Source organism: Xenia sp. Carnegie-2017, unplaced genomic scaffold (genome assembly GCF_021976095.1).
Source record: "Xenia sp. Carnegie-2017 unplaced genomic scaffold, XeniaSp_v1 HiC_scaffold_25, whole genome shotgun sequence".
Classification (NCBI taxonomy): domain Eukaryota; kingdom Metazoa; phylum Cnidaria; class Anthozoa; order Malacalcyonacea; family Xeniidae; genus Xenia; species Xenia sp. Carnegie-2017.
In genome coordinates this window covers 5,863,950-5,891,426 of record NW_025813488.1, presented here as the reverse complement: position 1 = coordinate 5,891,426, position 27,477 = coordinate 5,863,950, and the positions used below count along the sequence as shown (strand labels likewise).

General features: G+C 34.1%; 1 protein-coding gene and 2 long non-coding RNA genes across 3 annotated transcripts; 2 read left to right on the top strand and 1 right to left on the bottom strand.

The window, feature by feature from the left end:
* Nucleotides 1–854: 854 nt before the first annotated feature.
* LOC124452496 (uncharacterized protein DDB_G0283357-like) lies at nt 855–27,049 on the top strand. Its single transcript, XM_047003054.1, has 12 exons — nt 855–1,011; nt 12,204–12,482; nt 12,730–13,917; nt 16,098–16,769; nt 18,029–18,532; nt 19,198–19,511; nt 19,650–20,087; nt 20,574–20,960; nt 21,747–22,293; nt 22,791–23,024; nt 25,123–25,820; nt 25,914–27,049. Exons 1-12 carry the CDS (start codon nt 960–962, stop codon nt 26,502–26,504), a joined length of 5,904 nt encoding a protein of 1,967 aa, XP_046859010.1. The 5' UTR covers nt 855–959; the 3' UTR covers nt 26,505–27,049.
* Nucleotides 10,681–10,961, bottom strand: LOC124453559. Its single transcript, XR_006951137.1, has 2 exons — nt 10,844–10,961; nt 10,681–10,737 (listed from the first exon to the last, which is right to left on the bottom strand). It is a non-coding gene; the product is annotated as an uncharacterized LOC124453559 (long non-coding RNA).
* Nucleotides 15,022–15,584, top strand: LOC124453558. Its single transcript, XR_006951136.1, has 2 exons — nt 15,022–15,173; nt 15,342–15,584. It is a non-coding gene; the product is annotated as an uncharacterized LOC124453558 (long non-coding RNA).
* Nucleotides 27,050–27,477: the final 428 nt, after the last annotated feature.

The window sequence follows — 27,477 nt, the reverse complement described above, 5'->3', positions numbered from 1 at the left end:
ACTATAATAAATGTATCCAAATCAATCAATGCACATTTTCATTCGTTACCTAAATATTCTTAACAGTATGCTGTTTAGTTTTAAAATAGTGAACTTACAGTGACAACGAAGAAGATGTTTGATAAAACCAAGTGTTGAATCTCTAATATCCCAACAAGCACTACATAAGTTTTTGGTAAGAAGACTGTTCAACCATTTCATGTTAACATTGGTTGGAAAATTGGTTGTAGTTGTGGAAAATAAACACTGAAGACCTTGAAAACAGCAAATGAGTAATCAAAAGTACGCTGTAGCACAGCTATGTCGCAAAAGAAAATCTTTTTTTATATGTAACATATAATACTTATAAACACTTTACTCTGCGATTTAAGAACAAACAAAAAAGACATTTATAGTCTTGTAGATAATACAGATTGACTTTTTCAAAATTCAGTTTTCACTTTTGATATCAAAACATTAGACAAATTCTAATTATTACAAAATAATTAAAATGCTTCGCATGAATTAATGACATTTAGAGAGTTCCAGGAAATAACTGTGTGATTCCTAGGAAACTGAAAACTGCCCACTTGTCATATAAGATAAAAATAAAACCAACAAATTCATTTTTGTTTCAACGCCATGACTTCGTCAATTTTAGACAGCGAAACTTTTAAAATCTTTATCAACGATGGTGAGAGATATCAAATTGAGCAATGGGTTAAACAACATCCAAACATTGAAACTGGTGGAGATCTTTTTGGAGCTTGGATTGACGAACGAACAGCTGTCGTTCAATTTGTCTTAGGCCCTGGTAAGAAATGCCGACGAACTAGTGTATCGTTTTATCATAATATAAACATACTGAAAGTTATCTTACTCAGGCACATGGCTTATGTAATATTGGTCAATGGCATTCTCATCATCGACTAGGTCTTACCTTTTCAAGTGGTGGAGAGGAAGATACAATTTGGAATAACATGCCTCAACTTGGTCTTAATCGCTACATTTTCATAATTGCTACAATTTCAGGCCCCGTCCACACGAATCCGAATTTATTTGAAACCGCGTACTAAACTACGCGAATCGGCCTTTCGTCCACACGAAAAACCGGTCTTCAAAGTGAATTGTTTTAGATCCAGCAGTTTCGTTGCATTCGTGTTGAACTGTATACATATGCTACCACAAATCAACATGGCGAAAAAGAATATTGCACCTCCTACTATGTTTTTGGTAGTGTCTGCTCTTTTTGCATACATTGAAATGAATATCACAATAGTATCTGTAGTAGCTACTCATTTGAGAAGGAAATTTGGACTCATTCAAGCTATTGAGTCAATTAATTCCAATGAAACAGTAATTAAACGATTGCAATTACAACGTCGCTGTCGCCGCCGACCAAGACGATTCTGGGTTTGTCCGGGCCGAAGCAGTTCTTGGTAAGACAACATACAATTGGGTATAGCCATAAAAGATGAGTGGAAAGAGAACTTCCGAATTTCAAGGCAGTTTATAAATTGGCTAAAGAATTAACGCCATATATTGAAGGTATAACTACAAATATGAGAACCCCAGTTGGTGTTATCAAGCAAGTTGCTTGTACCCTTTACTATCTTAGCCATGAAGGATGCCTACGCAAAACTGCCAATGCATTTTGAATTGGCTGTTTGCTCCTCAAACTGTGTCAAATATTGTCAGAAAGGTATGTCATGCAATATCTGTTCATTTAGGACCAAAGTATATCAGGATGCCAGTGACAAAAGAAGAAGTGGAGGAGTTAGTAAGAAACTTTTATCACTCTCATAACTTTCCCCAATGCATAGGAGCAGTTGATGGCACAGACATTGAGATCAAACAACCAAAAGTCAACTCAACTGACTACATCAACAGGAAATCAAGATATTCTTTAAACGTGCCAGCTGTCTGTGACCACAAGTATTGTTTTATGGATGTAGTCATAAAGTGGCTTGGAAGTGTACATGATGCACAGGTATTTGCAAATTCTCATGTGAATTCTGCTTTGAGAAGTGGGAAAATACCTCCTTGTCCAAAAATACTGCTGCCAGAAAGTACTGAGCAAGATGCAGTACCAGTTCTACTCCTTGGAGATCCAGCTTATCCTTTGTTACCGTATCTAATGAAAGAATATAACAATGGTGGTTCTACTCAATCAGAACAATACTTTGGTTTAATGTTGTGCAAAGCCCAATGGTTATTGAATGTGCATTTGGTCGGCTTAAAGCCAGGTTTGGGCACTAAAGCGTTCAATAGACATTAATTTGGAAGAATTGCCATATGTAATTTATGCATGTTTTGTGTTGAACAACTTTTGCGAGCTGAACAATGAGAGAGTCAATGAGGAGCATGTCATGTCTTCCATCAACTATGATAGGAACTTCCAAACACAGCAAACTAATAATTACATTACAGACTCAAATGAAATGGAAGAGAAACGGATAAGAAAAGCTCTCACAAAATTCTTTGATCCTTAACAATCAAATATTAAAGCACAAAATAATAAAATACTCTTTTCTACAGTGTGTAGGCATGGAAATGTAAATTCACACATAAGTCATAAAGTAGTTTTGTTCAAATATAATACTTATATATTTTAAAGAAAAAACTGATGAGGAAGAATGTAGTTGAACTTTCTAGATTTTAAAGCAACAACTAAATGAAAGCAGACAAAATGTTTTTACTTAAATGGTTAATGAAACAAAACTTTAACATAAATACTTTCAACACACATCAACAGATCTTTAGGTGTTGATTTTTATATGTTCTACAAGAACATTAAATCAAGAGGAAAACATATATGAAGATGAACTGCCATCCAAGTACGGTTCTTGTGTACACCTGTTTTTCCTGTCTGGCTTTGTAAAGCAGCATTACATTGTGATACTTGAAAAGCAGGATTTATAAAACCAATTGAATAGTTCAATGCTGGTGGCATGTAATGTGACATTTGTGAATGCTGATTAGGCTGGCTCATTATCTGTCTCAACATTGAAAATCCATCTTCAATGGATCCTGTTAATTGCTGCATGTACTACCGTGAAATTGGCACCACATTGGGCACCACATTCAACACAACATTCATCACAACATTCATCACCACATTCAACTAAAATTTATCATTCAAAATGATAAATCGAAAAATCGTCTTTAAAACACGTTTTCCATCAAATACAACAGTAAAAAACAATTCTTAACTGTTTATTACTATTTTACAGTCCTTAACCATCACAAAAAATGTATAAAAGTCAAGACATTGAAGAAAACACTAAGATTTATATTACAGTGTACTTTCCATTTCTCTTAATTAGCCAATAATTTAAAAACTACACGGTAATTTTTTAAACTTGGCCAGAATATAGATAATTATTTTGTCTAAAATACATCCAAAATCTGGAGGTGGCACAAAAAAATAAATTGTAGACAATCATCGACAAAGTCGGATGACACGAATGCGCGTAATATAATCTTATATAATTAGGTTGAGAATTTCAAGTCATTGCTAAACAAAGGCTTGTAAATAAAAAACTACACGGTAGAATTTTTTTAAACTTTGCCATAATGTATATATTCTTATTGTCTATAACATATCGAAAATCTGTAGGTGGCACAAAAAAATAAGTTGCAGAAAATAATCGACAAAGTCGGATGACACGAATGCGCGTAATGTGATCTTATATAATTACGTTCAGAATTTAAAGTCATTGCTAAACAAAGGCCTGTAAATAAAAAACTACACGGTAGAATTTTTTTAAATATATCCAAAATCTAGAGAATGAACAAAAAATTATTAATACAATTCACTTTTTACTAAATTGTTTAAAAGTAGTAAACTCTGGTTGTGAGTACCAAATTAATTATGCAGTGACGTAACAGTGCTGGTTATTTTTTTTGAAAATTTGTTCTAGTTGCTCATCGCTTTAATTTTTTCAAAATTTAGTGAATCTAGTGAAGTAAATTAATTTGCTTTTGGAGTAGTCGTGACGAAATATTACTTTAATCCAGGACCTTTACGTCACGGTATAATTAGACATGCGCATTATTTATATTGTATTTTTACAGACTTACTAGCATTGAGCTCTAAAAGACCTGGAGGGGCAAAGGGGCCTGGACCCCGTGGTCAAAAACATGGCGGTAATGGCGGATTTTGGTTGTCAAAACTTCCACTTTGAGAAAAATTTTTAACATTCGCTCCCTCCCGAAACGGATCTCTATTACTGCTCATAGTAATGACAACCAGCGAAAACAACCACGATACCGTAAGCATAAAATATTGAAAATAATGGTTCAGGTTTTGTGAAATACACACACATTTAAATGAAGTAAATCTACTGTAAAATAGCGTATATGTTTTCAAGTAATGCTTTAGCTATATTAGAAATAAATATCAAACGGCATCTTTACACTGTCAATGTGTTGGTTTTAATGCATAATCCCATGCGCATTATTTGTGTTTTTGACTGTTTGTTAACAGCTTGGTGCAACTGTCTTTCTTGAATAGATGGGTAAATCTTAGTTAAAATGTCCAAAAGGAGTTAGAAAAGTTAGCTTACCCCTAGTTTAAGTCGACGGAAATATATTATTAGTAGGTATGTATTTTTTGAGTTTTTTGGTAGGATTGATTCTGGATGTCTTATAAAGTATTATGATATTCTGATAAATCTACTGAGAACTTATGAGGAAAATATCTTGAACTAGGAGAGCAAAAGAACGAAATTCAGAAATTCTCTAATCATGTTGCTGGTTCTGTTTTGAGCCAAGATATTAGAAACTGGATTGTTATTGACAACCATGGATCTACTACTGAACAGAACTACGGTAATTTCCCATTGAAAATACTATTTCTTAAATCAAAGTGCATTGGTTTCTCTGACATAACACTTTTCTTATTGCTGCATGAAGGCAAACCTGTTTAAATAATTATAATGTAGGTGAAGATATTTAGCATGTTGTATAATTGTTATTATACAGACATTATTTATAATATTATGGCCTTGTGTAATGTATGTCAAGAACTTATTAATTCTCAAAATGCTAACCTTCTTGCACTACTTTTTGTGTCCTTAAAACATTACAGTTACTAATACTAATTTTTCTAGGTTCAAACAACTTGACAAATTTTTGAATTTTACATTATGCCTTTGAATTTTTCTTTTGTCTTTGGTAAAAATATCAGTGAATGACTTAAAATCAAGTTTATCTAAAATAGTATTTTGTACAAAGTAACTATACATAATTGGAAAAGTCTCATGTTGAAGGCAGATGTGGCTTTTTAGATTGCTACTCTTATTCTTTTAAATGATATCGTAATTCTTCAAAAGACATAAAAAGTTCTTTGCCATCAATTTTGCTTCTTCCACATTCAACTTCATTGCAACCAATGCATCTTATGTGAATTTTAATCACCTGGAATTGAAAACGATGGATTTTGTCAGATGATGCAGTACTGTATTTAATGCTTCATGCATGTCATGATAAGCTTTTCTTGAGCAAATATTTCAAGGTAGGAGCAAAATTTGGCACATTATTGAACAAAGTAGTTTTTATCTTGATTTTGATGTACAAACCTGTTTACTACACTGTGTAACAAACAATTCATTTACAGAAACACCAGATGGCATTTATAAAACTTTTAGCATAAAGCAAACCTTTACACACCATCATCATGATAGTCCATAATCTGTCAAATTGTTCAGGCGAGCTGTTTAATACAGGTAATTTTTATTGTACGACATGTACCAAAGAGCTCATTAATTAATCCTGCACTGCATTTGATTTCAATACAGCTCTGTCCTTAATATTTGCTTCATATTTTCAGAAAAATATCAAGAAAAAATCCTCCATTTCAACTCAGTTGAAACAAGGAGTTTTAAGATATGCATATCTCGAAGAACTGGTTGCTTTGCCTCGTCTAGCAATCGATTAAGTAAAGAACAAATAAGACTGGATAAACATAACTTAAATTATAACTTAGGAGTAAAAACATTCACAAAATATATGCCATCACACTTCAAGTATTGACTTAAAACAAAACACTGAACACTATAAATAGTAAACAATCTTACGTTGCTTACCGGTGTCGTGAAATGCTTCCTTTTCAGGCATTTCTTGAGCATCCGTATACCAAACACGTTTGCAGCATGTTTTAAAAATAAAAATTCTAAAAGTTTTTGTGCTTGGCATTGATATTTTATATAATCGCAATTGTGGTTGTCAAATCCGGGTGGGCGAAAAAAATTTTATTTTATGAGCCCGCGTCTTTCCGCTGACTTTGACAACCAAAATCCGCCATGTTTTTGACCACGCGGCCGCGCGCTGATAACACTGTGCAACACTCAAAAAAGTACAGAAAATCTGTGGTCATTTTTATATGCACAATAATATGAGAAATTCATGTCTGGCCTTCTTTTTGTTGAATTAGGCATAGATTTTTCAAAATTTGTTAGGGAGAGGAGGGTGAGTAGACAAAGCATGACAACACATCAGCCATATTTGTTTTCACTTGCGATGTATATGTTGTTTGGTTTTAATCTGTTTTATTTAATGATATTATGGCTCTTTTCATATGCTTTAGTACGTTTATTTCAGTAATGGCGTCAAAAATGGGATACTGACGACTTTGCAGTCCATAAAGTCTATTAAAATGCTTTTATTTTATTAAATTTTTGATTTTTAAACACGTAGGTAGTTTAATTAAAAAAATTTAGTCTGTGAAAATATATAGTAAATGATGTTTAGAGCATAATGGGATAATCGTTGAGTAATAAGGGGCCTGGACCCAACCGTTATTGTTGTTTGTCATTCGTAAACGAATGACCTTTGTATTTTGTCTCTCAATATATATTTTACAAGATCCTCATTTCGTGAAATAGACTAAGTCTTATCTATGACAAACAACAATAACGGTTGGGTCCAGGCCCCTTATTACTCAACGATTATCCCATTATGCTCTATCCCCCCCTAAGTCTTTACTAGTATAGGAAAGCGTAGTATAAAGTTGTTCTATGATATTTGTTCATCCTCTCAATTTTCTAACAGCCCTTTCTTGTTGTACGCAATGCAACCACTGCAACCGGATGGCACCATCCCAACCCAGCGCACCACCCACGCCAACCATCTCACCAGCCTACCCCTTCCAGTGCATCTGTGCGGATTATTTCCACTACAAAGGATCCAACTATCTCGTAATCGTAGACCGTTACTCTAACTGGCCTATTATCGAACGAGCCAAAGACGGTTGCGACGGACTAATCAATTGCCTACGTCGCGTCTTCACCACCTTTGGGATCCCAGACGAATGCGCTACTGACGGCGGACCAGAATTCACCGCCGTCAAAACACGGCAGTTCCTCAAACAATGGGGAGTACACCACCGCCTCGCCTGTTGCATTCCCGCACTCAAATTGCCGCGCGGAGGTTGCCGTTAAAACTGTGAAACGCCTCATCACGAACAATACCGGCCCCACTGGTAGCCTCAACACAAACGCCTTACAAATTGCTGTTCTACAATATCGTAACACGCCTGATACCGACACGAAATTATCACCGGCCCAATGCGTCTTCGGTAGACCCATTAAGGATTTCATACCAATTTTCCCCGGCCGTTACAGGCCACACGTCACCTGGAGGGAAACACTCGATGCTCGCGAGGAGGCTTTACGAAACCGGCACATGAGAGCGGCGGAACGTTGGTCAGAACACACAAGAAGATTACCACCTCTGTCCATTGGACATCACGTAAGAATACAGAACCAAACAGGACCGTACCCTACGAAATGGGACAAGACTGGAACAGTCATCGAAGTCCTTCAACACGATCAATACCGCGTCAAAGTCGACGGGTCCAACAGAATTACACTAAGAAACAGAAAATTTCTGCGGCAATTCACACCTGTACAAGAGCAGTCACCCAAAAATACTATTGATACGGACCTGCTGCTGATACCAAAAGTCTCAACGGAGAACCTTACTCCCAACAAAACGACAGCCAGCAGAAAACAAACACCGTCATTACCATGTCTAAGACCGGCGACACAGACTGACACCCCGGAGCCAGCACCACTACCGAGCACAGATACCTCAGATGGAACTTCACCAAACGCAACCAAAATACCTGAAGATGCCAGTGAACCTACACCAGCGACCACAAAGCCAAGCAAGAAAGCACCACTAGCTCTACGCAGATTACTCGATTTCAACAAGAAAGGGCTGTTAGAAAATTGAGAGGATGAACAAATATCATAGAACAACTTTATACTACGCTTTCCTATACTAGTAAAGACTTAGGGGGGGATAGAGCATAATGGGATAATCGTTGAGTAATAAGGGGCCTGGACCCAACCGTTATTGTTGTTTGTCATTCGTAAACGAATGACCTTTGTATTTTGTCTCTCAATATATATTTTACAAGATCCTCATTTCGTGAAATAGACTAAGTCTTATCTAATGTTCTGCACTTTTCATTTTTTTAAATTCAATATAAGTCAGAAAAATGTAAAATATTAATTGTCAAGGTTTTTTTTAATTTTTTGTAGCTCAGAACCTTATTTGATAATTGTCTTTATTCTTTAGATTTTGGCTTTGCCGATGACTTCAAGACAGTGCAAAAATGATCCAAGCAAATTCTGCTACATATGTGGCGAATTAACATTTGCTAAAGAAAGGCGCAGCATTACCAGCAATATCAAGAAATTGCACAAGGCGTACTTTCATTGTGATATGGGAGACCAAGACAAGCCATGGGCTCCTCATGCCTGTTGCCTTACATGTGTGAAAACATTGAGCGCATGGTATGCAAAAAAGAATGTTCACATGAGTTTGGTGTGCCAATGATTTGGCGAGAGCAGAAAGATCATTCTAATGATTGCTATTTTTGTCAGCAAGATTATACGGGCTGTACAACAGCGAAAAAGAAACACATTGTTTACCCAAATTTGCAATCAGCAATACGCCCAGTTGAGCACTCAAAAGAATTACCTGTACCAAAACCCTGATCAGGAAATGTGGAGTTCAAGCAGTGGGGATGAACATTACAGTGATGAATCAGTAGAATTTTCTAATTCAGAAAGCAATAATAAACCAATACTATTTTCTCAAGACGCTCTAAATGACTTATGCAGAGATCTTTATTTAACCAAAGACAAAAGTGAACTTCTTGCATCAAGGCTTAAAGAACGAAATCTTCTTAGAAAAGGTGTGAAAATAACATTATACAGAAAACGCACAAAACTTGCATTTTTGTTCACTTTGAAAGATGATTTATGTTTCTGCAATGACATTATTGAACTTTTTGAACAACTGGAAATACCATATGATAACACCAACTGGCGACTTTTCTTAGATGCATCCAAGGATAGTATAAAAGCTGTTTTGCTTCACAATGGGAACACCCTGCCACCTGTTCCTATAGCTTACAGCACAACCATGAAAGAATCATATGAAAATTTAAAAACTATTTTAACAAGCATAAAGTATGAAGTCCATAAATGGCATGTTTGTGCAGATTTCAAGGTTATAGCCATGCTCACTGGCCTTCAGCCAGGCTATACTAAATTTTGTTGCTTCTTGTGCTTGTGGGACTCTAGAGCAAGAGCTGAACACTATGTACGCAAACACTGGCCCGCTAGAGATGAAATTGAGCAGGGAAAACATAACATCAAACACAAACCACTTCTGCAAAGTGATAGAATCCATTTACCACCTTTGCATATTAAGCTCGGTTTGTTCAAGCAGTTTAGAAAGCACTAGACAAGGATTCCTTGGCATTTGCATATCTTGCAGAAAAGTTTCCTTCATTAAGTCAAGCTAAAATAAAAGAAGGTATCTTCGTAGGTCCCCAAATTCGAAAATTGTTCTTGATGAAATTTTGACACACATCTCACGAGAAAAGAAAATGTGCCTTTGAGTCATTCAAGAAAGTTTGTGATAACTTCCTGGGAAAACATCGTTCAGAAGACTATGTGCAAGTTGTGAATGATCTACTGCGTCATTTTCATGATATGGGATGTAACATGTCTCTAAAAGTTCATGTGCTCCACTCTCATTTGGATTTTTGTTGAGAATCTTGGCCATGTGAGTGATGAACATGGCGAAAGGTTCCATCAAGATATTTCATTAATAGAAAAACGTTTTAAAGGAAAATGGAACACTGGTATGTTGGCAGACTACTGCTGGAATTTAAAAAAGGATGATGACACTCTACACAAGAGAGTTAAGAGGACAAATGTTGTTTAAACTGGTGATTTCGTTGTTTTATATATATATGTGTTTTTTTAATATATAATATTACAGTACATGAAAATGGCACCTAATCCAGAGAAATAAATGTCAGATTTGGAATCAGCATACTTTTCTTACACCGAAACAGGTCTTATATGTCTTGTACTTTTTTTTCACTTCAATTTTGTTGCACAGTGTAATTTATAGTAATTTTGTTGACGTTTCCCCTCCAGGTCTTATAGAACTCAATGCTTACTAGATAATTACTTTACTTTATTGTCTTATAATTAGAAATCGGCTATTATTTTCCACATTATTTTTCTTTCTATCGCATTTTTTTACGTTGTTGACACGATCAGAATATCGATTAATAATTTCAATTTTTCTGAAAATCTTCCTTTTGCATTCTGAACTTGTATGAAGTTACTTTTCTTCGACGATTAATAGAGAATTAAACGTGATTTTTGGCAGATTTTAGTTACTACGCTCTTGCCCGTTTCCGCTTTCTTAACACGTCACTTGTAGCTAAATAGAAATGCAGTTATTCATAGATGATTTAGTATTCTCAATGTATTCTCACAGGTTTATAATGCTTTAGTATATTTTTTTACAATTACAAATCAACACTTACAGTTCATCAGAACAAGTCCTCATTTTTGTCTTCCACAGTATGTTTTTGTTGATTTTGAAGAATTTAATTGTGTTAACAACGGTTACAATTGGAATATACATGGAGAGATTTTTTTCTGAAAATGTTAAATATGCAAGATTATATTACGCGCATTCGTGTCATCCGACTTTGTCGATGATTTTCTACAATTCATTTTTTTGTGCCACCTCCAGATTTTGGATATGTTATAGACAATAAGAATATCTACATTATGGCCAAGTTTAAAAAAATTCTACCGTGTAGTTTTTTAGCTATAGAGCTGTTTGTCGAATGTGGTGCCAACTTCACGGTTAATACCAGAGTACATTCTCAAGGAATATTATGTTATAGACAATACGAATATCTACAATATGGCCAAGTTTAAAAAAATCCTACCGTGTAGTTTTTTATTTACAAGCCTTTGTTTAGCAATGACTTGAAATTCTCAACCTAATTATATAAGATTATATTACGCGCATTCGTGTCATCCGACTTTGTCGATAATTTTCTACAACCTATTTTTTTGTGCCACCTCCAGATTTTGGATATATTTTAGACAATATAATTATCTATATTCTGGCCAAGTTTAAAAAATTTCTACCGTGTAGTTTTTAAATTATTGGCTAATTAAGAGAAATGGAAAGTACACTGTAATATAAATCTTAGTGTTTTCTTCAATTTCTTGACTTTTATACATTTTTTGTGATGGTTAAGGACTGTAAAATAGTAATAAACAGTTAAGAATTGTTTTTTACTGTTGTATTTGATGGAAAACGTGTTTTAAAGACGACTTTTCGATTTATCATTTTGAATGATAAATTTTAGTTGAATGTGGTGATGAATGTTGTGTTGAATGTGGTGCCCAAATGTGGTGCCAATTTCACGGTAGTTTTCGAACGGATATTGTTCATCTTTGTCGTTACAATCGCCTTTGTTATTTCTACTGTTTCGTGAGGAAAATCTTTGTCATTCTCTTCAGCTTTATCTTTAGTAGGAAATTGCTCTTGTAATAAATTCAATATGTCAGAGTATTTTGATTGCACTGATTGCCAGTCGACGTTTTCGCCTGTTTTAGACGTTTTGTAATCGTTAATAACATTTAATAATAGTTCTGTTTCATCATCACTCCATAGGAACTCTTTTCGTTTTGATTTTCCCCCTTTTCTACAAAAATTCGACATGATAGCACAACCTTTGTAATCTTGCACGCGCTTTTGTTATGTTTACAATAGACAGAATCGATGTCGCAATTGAATTCGTGTGGACGGAAATACTTTAGTGTGGTTTTACAGTTAAGTATGCGGTTTCAAATGTATCCAGATTCGTGTGGACGTGGCCTCAGAATATTCTAGATTCAGCAGAAACTTCAATGTTAACATTAATCCATATCTTTTTGAAATGACTCACGGCAGAAGAAATCGTGTTTTTATAGGTTTGTTTTGTGATCTCGATGGCAATTCCCCATTTCGTATGGATGGCAACGTTCAAAGAAAAATGGAAAATAAAGCTGAAATAATAAATATTCCCAAAAGTTATGACAAAAATGGCTTGAATAAACAGTTTGGGGAAAGCGAACAAATACTTCAGAAACCAGAAAGGAGAATTACTGAGCGTTTGAGAGGTATCTCTTGTTATTTTCATTCTGATCTCACAAATCAAAAATAGTTTCCATTACATGTTCTTGAGTTAATGTTTATTAAAGTACTTATAATGAATTAGACAACAGGGTAAGAGTATATTTAATTTGGAGTAAAATCAGGAAGAAAATTTAGAATTCTGTAAGTAAATGGTAAATGTGTACAAAACATAATGATGATGTGCTGTTTCCATGATTTGCCAATATTACATTTTCCAAATTATTGTTGTAGATTTCAGTCGTAGTGAAGATCAAGAATCAACTCATGAAAATAAGACTCAGCAAACAGATAAAGGTACAGAACTATCGCCAGATACTGTCAACAATGTTGAAGATCAAGCTTCGCCTGACGAAGAGAAGAATCAACAAACAAATAAAGGTACAAAAAATTCGCAAGATAATGTAAACAATGGTGAACATCAAAAATCACCTCATGAAAATCAGAATCAGCAAACAGATAAAGGTACAGAACTATCGCCAGATACTGTCAACAATGTTGAAGATCAAGCTTCGCCTGACGAAGAGAAGAATCAACAAACAAATAAAGGTACAAAAAATTCGCAAGACAATGTAAACAATGGTGAACATCAAAAATCACCACATGAAAATAAGAATCAGCAAACAGATAAAGGTACAGAACTGTCGCCAGTTAATGTCAACATTGGTGAAGATCTAAAATCCCTTCACGAAAATAATAATCAGCAAACAGATGAAGGTACAGAACTGTCGCAAGATAATGTCAACAATGGTGAAGATCAAGAATCAACTGGTGAAAAGTTTACTGCGTTCTCACAATTCCGAAAAATAAAGAAAACAAAGAAGTCAAAAGATATTCATTCAAATGGGACCAAGGTTAAAAAACAAAAGAAAGATAAGAAAGAGAAAAAATCACTTGGTAAAAGTAAGAATCATCTAAGAAGAAAAGGTGTAAAAAGTTCGCCAGATGATATTGACGATCGTGAAGTTCAAAAATCGCCTAATAAGGATAAGAATCAGGAAACAGACAAAGACATAGAAAGTTTACCAAGTGATGTCAAATATGGTGAAGATCAAGAATCATCAAAAAGGAGAAAGATAAAAAGGGTTAACTTCTTTCCACGCTTCCAAAAAAGAAAGAAACAGCGAAAAGATAAAGGTACAGAACTTTCGCCAGTTAATTTCAACATTGTTGAAGATCAAAAATCACTTCACGAAAATCAGAATCAGCAAACAGATAAAGGTACAGAATTGTCGCAAGATAATGTCAACATTGGTGAAGATCAAAAATTAGCTGATGAAAATAAGAATCAGCTAACAAATAAAAGCACAGAACGGTGGCAAGATAATGTCAACAATGGTAAAGATCAGGAATTACCTCATGAAAATAAGAATCAGCAAACAGATGAAGCTAAAGAACGGTCTCAAGATAATGTCAACAAAGGTGAAGATCAAAAATTAGCTCATGAAAATAAGAATCAACAAACAGATGAAGCTAAAGAACGGTCTCAAGATAATGTCAACAAAGGTGAAGATCAAGAGTCAACTCACGAAAATAAGAATCAACAAACAGATGAAGCTAAAGAACGGTCTCAAGATAATGTCAACATTGGTGAAGATCAAAAATTAGCTGATGAAAATAAGAATCAGCTAACAAATAAAAGCACAGAACGGTGGCAAGATAATGTCAACAATGGTAAAGATCAGGAATTACCTCATGAAAATAAGAATCAGCAAACAGATAATGTTATAGAACGGTCTCAAGATAATGTCAACAAAGGTGAAGATCAAAAATTAGCTCATGAAAATAAGAATCAACAAACAGATGAAGCTAAAGAACGGTCTCAAGATAATGTCAACAAAGGTGAAGATCAAAATTAGCTCATGAAAATAAGAATCAACAAACAGATGAAGCTAAAGAACGGTCTCAAGATAATGTCAACAAAGGTGAAGATCAAAAATTAGCTCATGAAAATAAGAATCAACAAACAGATGAAGGTAAAGAACGGTCTCAAGATAATGTCAACAAAGGTGAAGATCAAAAATTAGCTCATGAAAATAAGAATCAACAAACAGATGAAGCTAAAGAACGGTCTCAAGATAATGTCAACAAAGGTGAAGATCAAGAGTCAACTCACGAAAATAAGAATCAACAAACAGATGAAGCTAAAGAACGGTCTCAAGATAATGTCAACATTGGTGAAGATCAAAAATTAGCTGATGAAAATAAGAATCAGCTAACAAATAAAAGCACAGAACGGTGGCAAGATAATGTCAACAATGGTAAAGATCAGGAATTACCTCATGAAAATAAGAATCAGCAAACAGATAATGTTATAGAACGGTCTCAAGATAATGTCAACAAAGGTGAAGATCAAAATTAGCTCATGAAAATAAGAATCAACAAACAGATGAAGCTAAAGAACGGTCTCAAGATAATGTCAACAAAGGTGAAGATCAAAATTAGCTCATGAAAATAAGAATCAACAAACAGATGAAGCTAAAGAACGGTCTCAAGATAATGTCAACAAAGGTGAAGATCAAAATTAGCTCATGAAAATAAGAATCAACAAACAGATGAAGCTAAAGAACGGTCTCAAGATAATGTCAACATTGGTGAAGATCAAAAATTAGCTGATGAAAATAAGAATCAGCTAACAAATAAAAGCACAGAACGGTGGCAAGATAATGTCAACAATGGTAAAGATCAGGAATTACCTCATGAAAATAAGAATCAGCAAACAGATAAAGTTACAGAACTGTCGCAAGATAATGGCAGCAAAGGTGAAATTCAAGAATCATCTCATGAAAATAAGAATCAGCAAACAGATAAAGTTACAGAACTTTCGCCAGAATATGTCAACAAAGGTGAAGATCAAGAATCACCTCATGAAAATAAGAATCAGCAAACAGATAAAGTTACAGAACTGTCGCAAGATAATGGCAACAAAGGTGAAGATCAAGAATCACCTCATGAAAATAAGAATCAGCAAACAGATAAAGTTACAGAACTGTCGCAAGATAATGGCAACAAAGGTGAAGATCAAGAATCACCTCATGAATATAAGAATCAGCAAACAGATAAAGTTACTGAACTGTCGCAAGATAATGGCAACAAAGATGAAGATCAAAAATCACCTCATGAATATAAGAATCAGCAAACAGATAAAGTTACTGAACTGTCGCAAGATAATGGCAACAAAGATGAAGATCAAAAATCACCTCATGAATATAAGAATCAGCAAACAGATAAAGTTACTGAACTGTCGCAAGATAATGGCAACAAAGATGAAGATCAAAAATCACCTCATGAATATAAGAATCAGCAAACAGATAAAGTTACTGAACTGTCGCAAGATAATGGCAACAAAGATGAAGATCAAAATTCACCTCATGAATATAAGAATCAGCAAACAGATAAAGTTACAGAACTGTCGCAAGATAATGGCAACAATGGCGAAGATCAGGAATCACCTCATGAAAATAAGAATCAGCAAACAGATAAAGTTACAGAACTGTCGCAAGATAATGGCAACAAAGGTGAAATTCAAGAATCATCTCATGAAAATAAGAATCAGCAAACAGATAAAGTTACTGAACTTTCGCCAGAATATGTCAACAAAGGTGAAGATCAAGAATCACCTCATGAAAATAAGAATCAGCAAACAGATAAAGTTACAGAACTGTCGCAAGATAATGGCAACAAAGGTGAAGATCAAGAATCACCTCATGAATATAAGAATCAGCAAACAGATAAAGTTACTGAACTGTCGCAAGATAATGGCAACAAAGATGAAGATCAAAAATCACCTCATGAATATAAGAATCAGCAAACAGATAAAGTTACTGAACTGTCGCAAGATAATGGCAACAAAGATGAAGATCAAAAATCACCTCATGAATACAAGAATCAGCAAACAGATAAAGTTACTGAACTGTCGCAAGATAATGGCAACAAAGATGAAGATCAAAAATCACCTCATGAATATAAGAATCAGCAAACAGATAAAGTTACTGAACTGTCTCAAGATAATGTCAACATTGGTGAAGATCAAAAATTAGCTGATGAAAATAAGAATCAGCTAACAAATAAAAGCACAGAACGGTGGCAAGATAATGTCAACAATGGTAAAGATCAGGAATTACCTCATGAAAATAAGAATCAGCAAACAGATAATGTTATAGAACGGTCTCAAGATAATGTCAACAAAGGTGAAGATCAAAAATTAGCTCATGAAAATAAGAATCAACAAACAGATGAAGCTAAAGAACGGTCTCAAGATAATGTCAACAAAGGTGAAGATCAAAATTAGCTCATGAAAATAAGAATCAACAAACAGATGAAGGTAAAGAACGGTCTCAAGATAATGTCAACAAAGGTGAAGATCAAAAATTAGCTCATGAAAATAAGAATCAACAAACAGATGAAGCTAAAGAACGGTCTCAAGATAATGTCAACAAAGGTGAAGATCAAAAATTAGCTCATGAAAATAAGAATCAACAAACAGATGAAGCTAAAGAACGGTCTCAAGATAATGTCAACATTGGTGAAGATCAAAAATTAGCTGATGAAAATAAGAATCAGCTAACAAATAAAAGCACAGAACGGTGGCAAGATAATGTCAACAATGGTAAAGATCAGGAATTACCTCATGAAAATAAGAATCAGCAAACAGATAAAGTTACAGAACTGTCGCAAGATAATGGCAGCAAAGGTGAAATTCAAGAATCATCTCATGAAAATAAGAATCAGCAAACAGATAAAGTTACAGAACTTTCGCCAGAATATGTCAACAAAGGTGAAGATCAAGAATCACCTCATGAAAATAAGAATCAGCAAACAGATAAAGTTACAGAACTGTCGCAAGATAATGGCAACAAAGGTGAAGATCAAGAATCACCTCATGAAAATAAGAATCAGCAAACAGATAAAGTTACAGAACTGTCGCAAGATAATGGCAACAAAGGTGAAGATCAAGAATCACCTCATGAATATAAGAATCAGCAAACAGATAAAGTTACTGAACTGTCGCAAGATAATGGCAACAAAGATGAAGATCAAAAATCACCTCATGAATATAAGAATCAGCAAACAGATAAAGTTACTGAACTGTCGCAAGATAATGGCAACAAAGATGAAGATCAAAAATCACCTCATGAATATAAGAATCAGCAAACAGATAAAGTTACTGAACTGTCGCAAGATAATGGCAACAAAGATGAAGATCAAAAATCACCTCATGAATATAAGAATCAGCAAACAGATAAAGTTACTGAACTGTCGCAAGATAATGGCAACAAAGATGAAGATCAAAATTCACCTCATGAATATAAGAATCAGCAAACAGATAAAGTTACAGAACTGTCGCAAGATAATGGCAACAATGGCGAAGATCAGGAATCACCTCATGAAAATAAGAATCAGCAAACAGATAAAGTTACAGAACTGTCGCAAGATAATGGCAACAAAGGTGAAATTCAAGAATCATCTCATGAAAATAAGAATCAGCAAACAGATAAAGTTACTGAACTTTCGCCAGAATATGTCAACAAAGGTGAAGATCAAGAATCACCTCATGAAAATAAGAATCAGCAAACAGATAAAGTTACAGAACTGTCGCAAGATAATGGCAACAAAGGTGAAGATCAAGAATCACCTCATGAATATAAGAATCAGCAAACAGATAAAGTTACTGAACTGTCGCAAGATAATGGCAACAAAGATGAAGATCAAAAATCACCTCATGAATATAAGAATCAGCAAACAGATAAAGTTACTGAACTGTCGCAAGATAATGGCAACAAAGATGAAGATCAAAAATCACCTCATGAATACAAGAATCAGCAAACAGATAAAGTTACTGAACTGTCGCAAGATAATGGCAACAAAGATGAAGATCAAAAATCACCTCATGAATATAAGAATCAGCAAACAGATAAAGTTACTGAACTGTCTCAAGATAATGTCAACATTGGTGAAGATCAAAAATTAGCTGATGAAAATAAGAATCAGCTAACAAATAAAAGCACAGAACGGTGGCAAGATAATGTCAACAATGGTAAAGATCATTAATTACCTCATGAAAATAAGAATCAGCAAACAGATAATGTTATAGAACGGTCTCAAGATAATGTCAACAAAGGTGAAGATCAAAATTAGCTCATGAAAATAAGAATCAACAAACAGATGAAGCTAAAGAACGGTCTCAAGATAATGTCAACAAAGGTGAAGATCAAAAATTAGCATGAAAATAAGAATCAACAAACAGATGAAGGTAAAGAACGGTCTCAAGATAATGTCAACAAAGGTGAAGATCAAAATTAGCTCATGAAAATAAGAATCAACAAACAGATGAAGCTAAAGAACGGTCTCAAGATAATGTCAACAAAGGTGAAGATCAAAATTAGCTCATGAAAATAAGAATCAACAAACAGATGAAGCTAAAGAACGGTCTCAAGATAATGTCAACATTGGTGAAGATCAAAATTAGCTGATGAAAATAAGAATCAGCTAACAAATAAAAGCACAGAACGGTGGCAAGATAATGTCAACAATGGTAAAGATCAGGAATTACCTCATGAAAATAAGAATCAGCAAACAGATAAAGTTACAGAACTGTCGCAAGATAATGGCACAAAGGTGAAATTCAAGAATCATCTCATGAAAATAAGAATCAGCAAACAGATAAAGTTACAGAACTTTCGCCAGAATATGTCAACAAAGGTGAAGATCAAGAATCACCTCATGAAAATAAGAATCAGCAAACAGATAAAGTTACAGAACTGTCGCAAGATAATGGCAACAAAGGTGAAGATCAAGAATCACCTCATGAAAATAAGAATCAGCAAACAGATAAAGTTACAGAACTGTCGCAAGATAATGGCAACAAAGGTGAAGATCAAGAATCACCTCATGAATATAAGAATCAGCAAACAGATAAAGTTACTGAACTGTCGCAAGATAATGGCAACAAAGATGAAGATCAAAAATCACCTCATGAATATAAGAATCAGCAAACAGATAAAGTTACTGAACTGTCGCAAGATAATGGCAACAAAGATGAAGATCAAAAATCACCTCATGAATATAAGAATCAGCAAACAGATAAAGTTACTGAACTGTCGCAAGATAATGGCAACAAAGATGAAGATCAAAAATCACCTCATGAATATAAGAATCAGCAAACAGATAAAGTTACTGAACTGTCGCAAGATAATGGCAACAAAGATGAAGATCAAAATTCACCTCATGAATATAAGAATCAGCAAACAGATAAAGTTACAGAACTGTCGCAAGATAATGGCAACAATGGCGAAGATCAGGAATCACCTCATGAAAATAAGAATCAGCAAACAGATAAAGTTACAGAACTGTCGCAAGATAATGGCAACAAAGGTGAAATTCAAGAATCATCTCATGAAAATAAGAATCAGCAAACAGATAAAGTTACTGAACTTTCGCCAGAATATGTCAACAAAGGTGAAGATCAAGAATCACCTCATGAAAATAAGAATCAGCAAACAGATAAAGTTACAGAACTGTCGCAAGATAATGGCAACAAAGGTGAAGATCAAGAATCACCTCATGAATATAAGAATCAGCAAACAGATAAAGTTACTGAACTGTCGCAAGATAATGGCAACAAAGATGAAGATCAAAAATCACCTCATGAATATAAGAATCAGCAAACAGATAAAGTTACTGAACTGTCGCAAGATAATGGCAACAAAGATGAAGATCAAAAATCACCTCATGAATACAAGAATCAGCAAACAGATAAAGTTACTGAACTGTCGCAAGATAATGGCAACAAAGATGAAGATCAAAAATCACCTCATGAATATAAGAATCAGCAAACAGATAAAGTTACTGAACTGTCGCAAGATAATGGCAACAAAGATGAAGATCAAAAATCACCTCATGAATATAAGAATCAGCAAACAGATAAAGTTACTGAACTGTCGCAAGATAATGGCAACAAAGATGAAGATCAAAAATCACCTCATGAATATAAGAATCAGCAAACAGATAAAGTTACTGAACTGTCGCAAGATAATGGCAACAAAGATGAAGATCAAAAATCACCTCATGAATATAAGAATCAGCAAACAGATAAAGTTACTGAACTGTCGCAAGATAATGGCAACAAAGATGAAGATCAAAATTCACCTCATGAATATAAGAATCAGCAAACAGATAAAGTTACAGAACTGTCGCAAGATAATGGCAACAATGGCGAAGATCAGAATCACCTCATGAAAATAAGAATCAGCAAACAGATAAAGTTACAGAACTGTCGCAAGATAATGGCAACAAAGGTGAAATTCAAGAATCATCTCATGAAAATAAGAATCAGCAAACAGATAAAGTTACTGAACTTTCGCCAGAATATGTCAACAAAGGTGAAGATCAAGAATCACCTCATGAAAATAAGAATCAGCAAACAGATAAAGTTACAGAACTGTCGCAAGATAATGGCAACAAAGGTGAAGATCAAGAATCACCTCATGAATATAAGAATCAGCAAACAGATAAAGTTACTGAACTGTCGCAAGATAATGGCAACAAAGATGAAGATCAAAAATCACCTCATGAATATAAGAATCAGCAAACAGATAAAGTTACTGAACTGTCGCAAGATAATGGCAACAAAGATGAAGATCAAAATCACCTCATGAATACAAGAATCAGCAAACAGATAAAGTTACTGAACTGTCGCAAGATAATGGCAACAAAGATGAAGATCAAAAATCACCTCATGAATATAAGAATCAGCAAACAGATAAAGTTACTGAACTGTCGCAAGATAATGGCAACAAAGATGAAGATCAAAAATCACCTCATGAATATAAGAATCAGCAAACAGATAAAGTTACTGAACTGTCGCAAGATAATGGCAACAAAGATGAAGATCAAAATCACCTCATGAATATAAGAATCAGCAAACAGATAAAGTTACTGAACTGTCGCAAGATAATGGCAACAAAGAGGAAGATCAAAAATCACCTCATGAATATAAGAATCAGCAAACAGATAAAGTTACTGAACTGTCGCAAGATAATGGCAACAAAGATGAAGATCAAAAATCACCTCATGAATATAAGAATCAGCAAACAGATAAAGTTACTGAACTGTCGCAAGATAATGGCAACAAAGATGAAGATCAAAATTCACCTCATGAATATAAGAATCAGCAAACAGATAAAGTTACTGAACTGTCGCAAGATAATGGCAACAAAGATGAAGATCAAAAATCACCTCATGAATATAAGAATCAGCAAACAGATAAAGTTACTGAACTGTCGCAAGATAATGGCAACAAAGATGAAGATCAAAATTCACCTCATGAATATAAGAATCAGCAAACAGATAAAGTTACAGAACTGTCGCAAGATAATGGCAACAATGGCGAAGATCAGGAATCACCTCATGAAAATAAGAATCAGCAAACAGATAAAGTTACAGAACTGTCGCAAGATAATGGCAACAAAGGTGAAATTCAAGAATCATCTCATGAAAATAAGAATCAGCAAACAGATAAAGTTACTGAACTTTCGCCAGAATATGTCAACAAAGGTGAAGATCAAGAATCACCTCATGAAAATAAGAATCAGCAAACAGATAAAGTTACAGAACTGTCGCAAGATAATGGCAACAAAGGTGAAGATCAAGAATCACCTCATGAATATAAGAATCAGCAAACAGATAAAGTTACTGAACTGTCGCAAGATAATGGCAACAAAGATGAAGATCAAAAATCACCTCATGAATATAAGAATCAGCTAACAGATAAAGTTACTGAACTGTCGCAAGATAATGGCAACAAAGATGAAGATCAAAAATCACCTCATGAATACAAGAATCAGCAAACAGATAAAGTTACTGAACTGTCGCAAGATAATGGCAACAAAGATGAAGATCAAAAATCACCTCATGAATATAAGAATCAGCAAACAGATAAAGTTACTGAACTGTCGCAAGATAATGGCAACAAAGATGAAGATCAAAAATCACCTCATGAATATAAGAATCAGCAAACAGATAAAGTTACTGAACTGTCGCAAGATAATGGCAACAAAGATGAAGATCAAAAATCACCTCATGAATATAAGAATCAGCAAACAGATAAAGTTACTGAACTGTCGCAAGATAATGGCAACAAAGAGGAAGATCAAAATCACCTCATGAATATAAGAATCAGCAAACAGATAAAGTTACTGAACTGTCGCAAGATAATGGCAACAAAGATGAAGATCAAAAATCACCTCATGAATATAAGAATCAGCAAACAGATAAAGTTACTGAACTGTCGCAAGATAATGGCAACAAAGATGAAGATCAAAAATCACCTCATGAATATAAGAATCAGCAAACAGATAAAGTTACTGAACTGTCGCAAGATAATGTCAACAATGGTGAAGATCAAAAATCACTTCACGATAATAAGAATCAGCAAACAGATAAAGGTACAGAACTGTCGCAAGATAATGTCAACATTGGTGAAGATCAAAAATCACTTCACGAAAATAAGAATCAGCAAACAGATAAAGGTACAGAACCGCAAGATAATGTCAACATTGGTGAAGATCAAAAATCACTTCACGAAAATAAGAATCAGCAAACAGATAAAGGTACAGAACTGTCGCAAGATAATGTCAACATTGGTGAAGATCAAAAATCACTTCACGAAAATAAGAATCAGCAAACAGATAAAGGTACAGAACTGTCGCAAGATAATGTCAACATTGGTGAAGATCAAAATCACTTCACGAAAATAAGAATCAGCAAGCAGATAAAGGTACAGAACTGCCGCAAGATAATGTCAACAATGGTGAAGATCAAAAATCACCTCACGAAAATAAGAATCAGCAAACAGATAAAGGTACAGAACTGTCACAAGATAATGTCAACATTGGTGAAGATCAAAAATCACTTCACGAAAATAAGAATCAGCAAATAGATAAAGGTACAGATTTGTATCATAGATATGAATTTTAAATAATTCATATCTATGATGCAGTTTTAATTAGTTTAACTAGCTCCATAGTATAGTTAACTTTAACTACCTTTTATCTGCAGTTAGCGCTAACTACTTTTTTATACAACCGACTTAACCGCGTGGTTAAATTTAACTACTTTTTAACTGCAAAAAGTGTAGTTAAAAAGTAGTTAAGAGCTTTATACAACCGGCCTCAGTGGCATTCAAAAAATCAAACAAGGTATGTGTACTCTGTTTTGTCCGTTAAATATAGGCAAAACGAAGGCATTTCCCATGCAGTTCAAAATAATATAAAAAAAAACGTTGTCGTTGATCTTTTGAGAGGAATTAAAAAAAATTAATGCATCCAAGTTTTATATGATTTTTCTTGCGCCCAGCGACAAGGAAGCATTTTTATTAAACATAATAAAAAAATTATCAGCTAGCTTGTGAAATTTTGTATGATTTTATTTTCCTAGTTTTTTCATTTTTATTTAAAAATATATCTATTCGGTGGCCTATTCAATTTCTACGAGAAAAAGGGTAAAGTGTCACATGTTGTTTAAAATTATGATCTTTTTACAGGATTTTGCTCTTTTATCTTTTGTCATTTGGTAGCTCACTGTTGTCGAAATGAATTTTTTTTTGTTTTGTGTTTTATCTGAGCAGGCTGAAAACACTTGATAAAGTTAAGGACGAAAAATCCATAGGATTTATGTCAAATTAATTATGATTTAATAATGGACAGTTTTAAGTAAAGGTCAAAGTGAGATAAATGCCAAAAGAAGTTTTTTCTTTAAATGACAAGCTAAAGAATACGGAATAGAATTGCAAAACAAAAATTGGTCAATGTCTTGTGTTGAATTATGGCCTCCGGAAACAGCCAAGCAAATTGCACAAATAAATCATTAATTTACAGTTAAACGTGAAAGCTTAATAAAACCAAATAATTCCGTTGTTGCAAATAATCAATCAAATTCAGCAAGTTAAATTTTTTCTTAAAAAGGTGATTCACAGTTTGCCTTGACCAAAAATGAATGGTTATTTTGTTATATTATAGTTAGAATCATAGTCGTGGAAAGATCAATAATTTGAGGGTTCATATTCATAAAATTATGCATGTTATTATTTTTATATTATGCATTGTTTCTAAGCAGTATTTAAAGAGCCACAGACTTAATTAAACTAAAATAATAGAGGTATGATATAAGGTGATAAGAGGGTAAAAATCTATTGCTAAAGTAGAGCCATTCTGTTATCTTCCGTTATGAAATATATACTTTAAATATTAACAATAAGCTCCAGAAACTTTAATTTTTCTACGCTCAAAATATTTCAATAAACATTAGGTTGTATAGCAGTGGCCAGTTGCACGAAGCCTGGATAGTGTTATTCATTGGATAGCAATTTTTTTAAACGTAAACATAGGTTTTGCAAAAAAGCACTACATTTTAAATAAAGAACGCTTTTTTGTATCGGCTTACCCTCAATCTTAACAAATACATGTTTGCGTATTGAATAGATGCACGTCGTTGTCAGTAATTTATAAGATTTAAATCAATATATAAAGTGGTTATCCCATGTGTTAAGGGTGAATTCGATATACATATCCCTTGAATATATTTGTTTCACTCCCCTTTGTAAATGGTACTTTTTGATGTCTTTTCAAGAAATTCAGTTTCAAAAGTGGGAATATCTTGGTCATTCTGTCAAGCATGGAAAACTGTTGTCAGAATTGTGTTATCTTAAAGCAGATATTGAACAGAAGGGCAATTTACGTGTAATTTTCTCGGACAGATTTAGCCTTGGCAGAGGAAGCAATGAAACCGGTGTCTTTCTTGGACTGACAAAGGATGGTTACGGCAAAGCAGTAAAACGAATGCGTAGAAATGACTACCTACAGCCTGCACAGCACGAAAAAAAAATTTTAAATGAATTCAATGCAAGGGAGTCGAAATATGTTGTGAATTATTACTTCTTAGAGGAAGATACTGGAACGGACTATGTTTATTTAATATTAGACTTATGCGAAGAATCATTGCAGAATTTTGTGAAAGAATCCAAGAAAGAAGATCTTCAAAAAGCTCTTCCCGATATTCTTAGACAAATTTTAAATGGATTAGCTGATCTTCATACTGACCCAAATCCTATTCTTCATCGCGATTTGAAGCCTTCCAATGTTCTCCGAGACTCGCATGGCAAATTTTTGATCGCGGACTTTGGAATTAGTCGAATATTGAATGATGAAAATAGCACATATGAAAGCAAATCTAACACGGGAACTGAGTATTGGATTGCTCCTGAGTCATATCGGGAAGATGTAGACAGAGAAGATAAAGGACGTTACAAAAAAGAATCTGATGTATATGTAGGTGTAGGAAATACTAGCATTTGTAGAACATACATTTAAATTAAATTTTCAGACATTTTATTTTTGCTTTTACGTTTTTTATTATTTTAGAATGCCGGAATGGTGGCTTATTATGTTGCAACAAAAGGGCAACATCCTTTTGGAGTGAAACGCTACAGATTGGACAACATGTTGAAAGGAGACCCTGTTCGCTTGGATGAAATCAAGAATAAAACGCTGAAAGACCTTTTGATGTGGATGTTAAATCGTTTGCCAGAAGACAGGCCATCTGCCAACGAGGCGTTGAAACACCCATTTTTTATGTCAGATGACGAGAAATTTGAAATGCTATGTAAAGTTGGGAACCAACTGGCAATTAAGACAAATGATACCCAGTCAAGTGTGGTCTGTCAATTAAATAATGAATCTTCAGACTGGAGAAGTCAAATTGATAGTGATGTATATGCTTATTTTACAACAGATGAGGTGAATGGAAAAATTCGTAGGTACGGATCCGCTTGGACAGAATGCTTGAGACTTATTCGCAACTTTGGGCAGCACTGGAACGATCGACCTCGGCCTAGACCACAACCATTTTATAAGATTGGCGATCACAAGTTGTATTTTCTCAAAACTTTCCCTGATCTCCCTGTTCGGGTGCACGCAGCTATCAGGTCAAATAAAAAATTAAAAAACAATTGAGAACTTAAAGGCAAGCATTGAAATTTTCACCATAGACAGATTAATTATGTACTCGTTAAATAATACGTTAAATTAAGCAATATTGTTACATGACATTAACACCATGTGTTGGTTGATCATTTTTTAAGTTATAATTATTGATATTTCTATGATAATCTTTGATATTATCAGTCATTGTACGTTTTTCTCATTATTATTTCCACTCTTATTCTTTATTATTATATAGTTCGTAATCTAAAAATTAATACCAGCATTGTATATACACAGAATGTAATGTCAACATTGATGAAGATGTAAAATCACCTCACGATAATAAGAATCAGCGAAAAGATAAAGGTACAAAACTTTTGCCAGTTAATGTCAACATTGGTGAAGATCAAGAATCACCTCACGAAAATAAGAATCAGCAAACAGATAAAGGTACAGAACTTTCGCCAGATAATGTCAACATTGGGGAAGATGTAAAATCACCTCACGAAAATAAGAATCAGCAAACAGATAAAGGTACAGAACTTTCGCCAGATAATGTCAACATTGGGGAAGATGTAAAATCACCTCACGAAAATAAGAATCAGCAAACAGATAAAGTGAGTAACGTTGTTTCCAGGTAACCTTGAAGCTTGCCGTGACCTGTTTCAGTATCACACAGCTATAAAACAATGGCTTTGAAAAAGCTCATAATAAGAGGCTGTAACAAAACGTGAAATTGTCATAAACGTGAACACAAATATTATAAAGTTAGCTATTTTTGCGAAAAAATGCTAAAATCACTCAAAAATACAAGTTTATCAAATAGATAATAATATTAATAAATTAATGATTGTTAGTGAGTTTCTATGCCAGACTTTTCAAACTGACGATGTGCTGCACTGTATTTCTATAATGAACGTATTTTTTCCCAAAATATCATATCTTCATCTGATAGCTAAACTTTAGAGATGTTTGCTTCTACCCTCTCTACAGGAAATTAAAG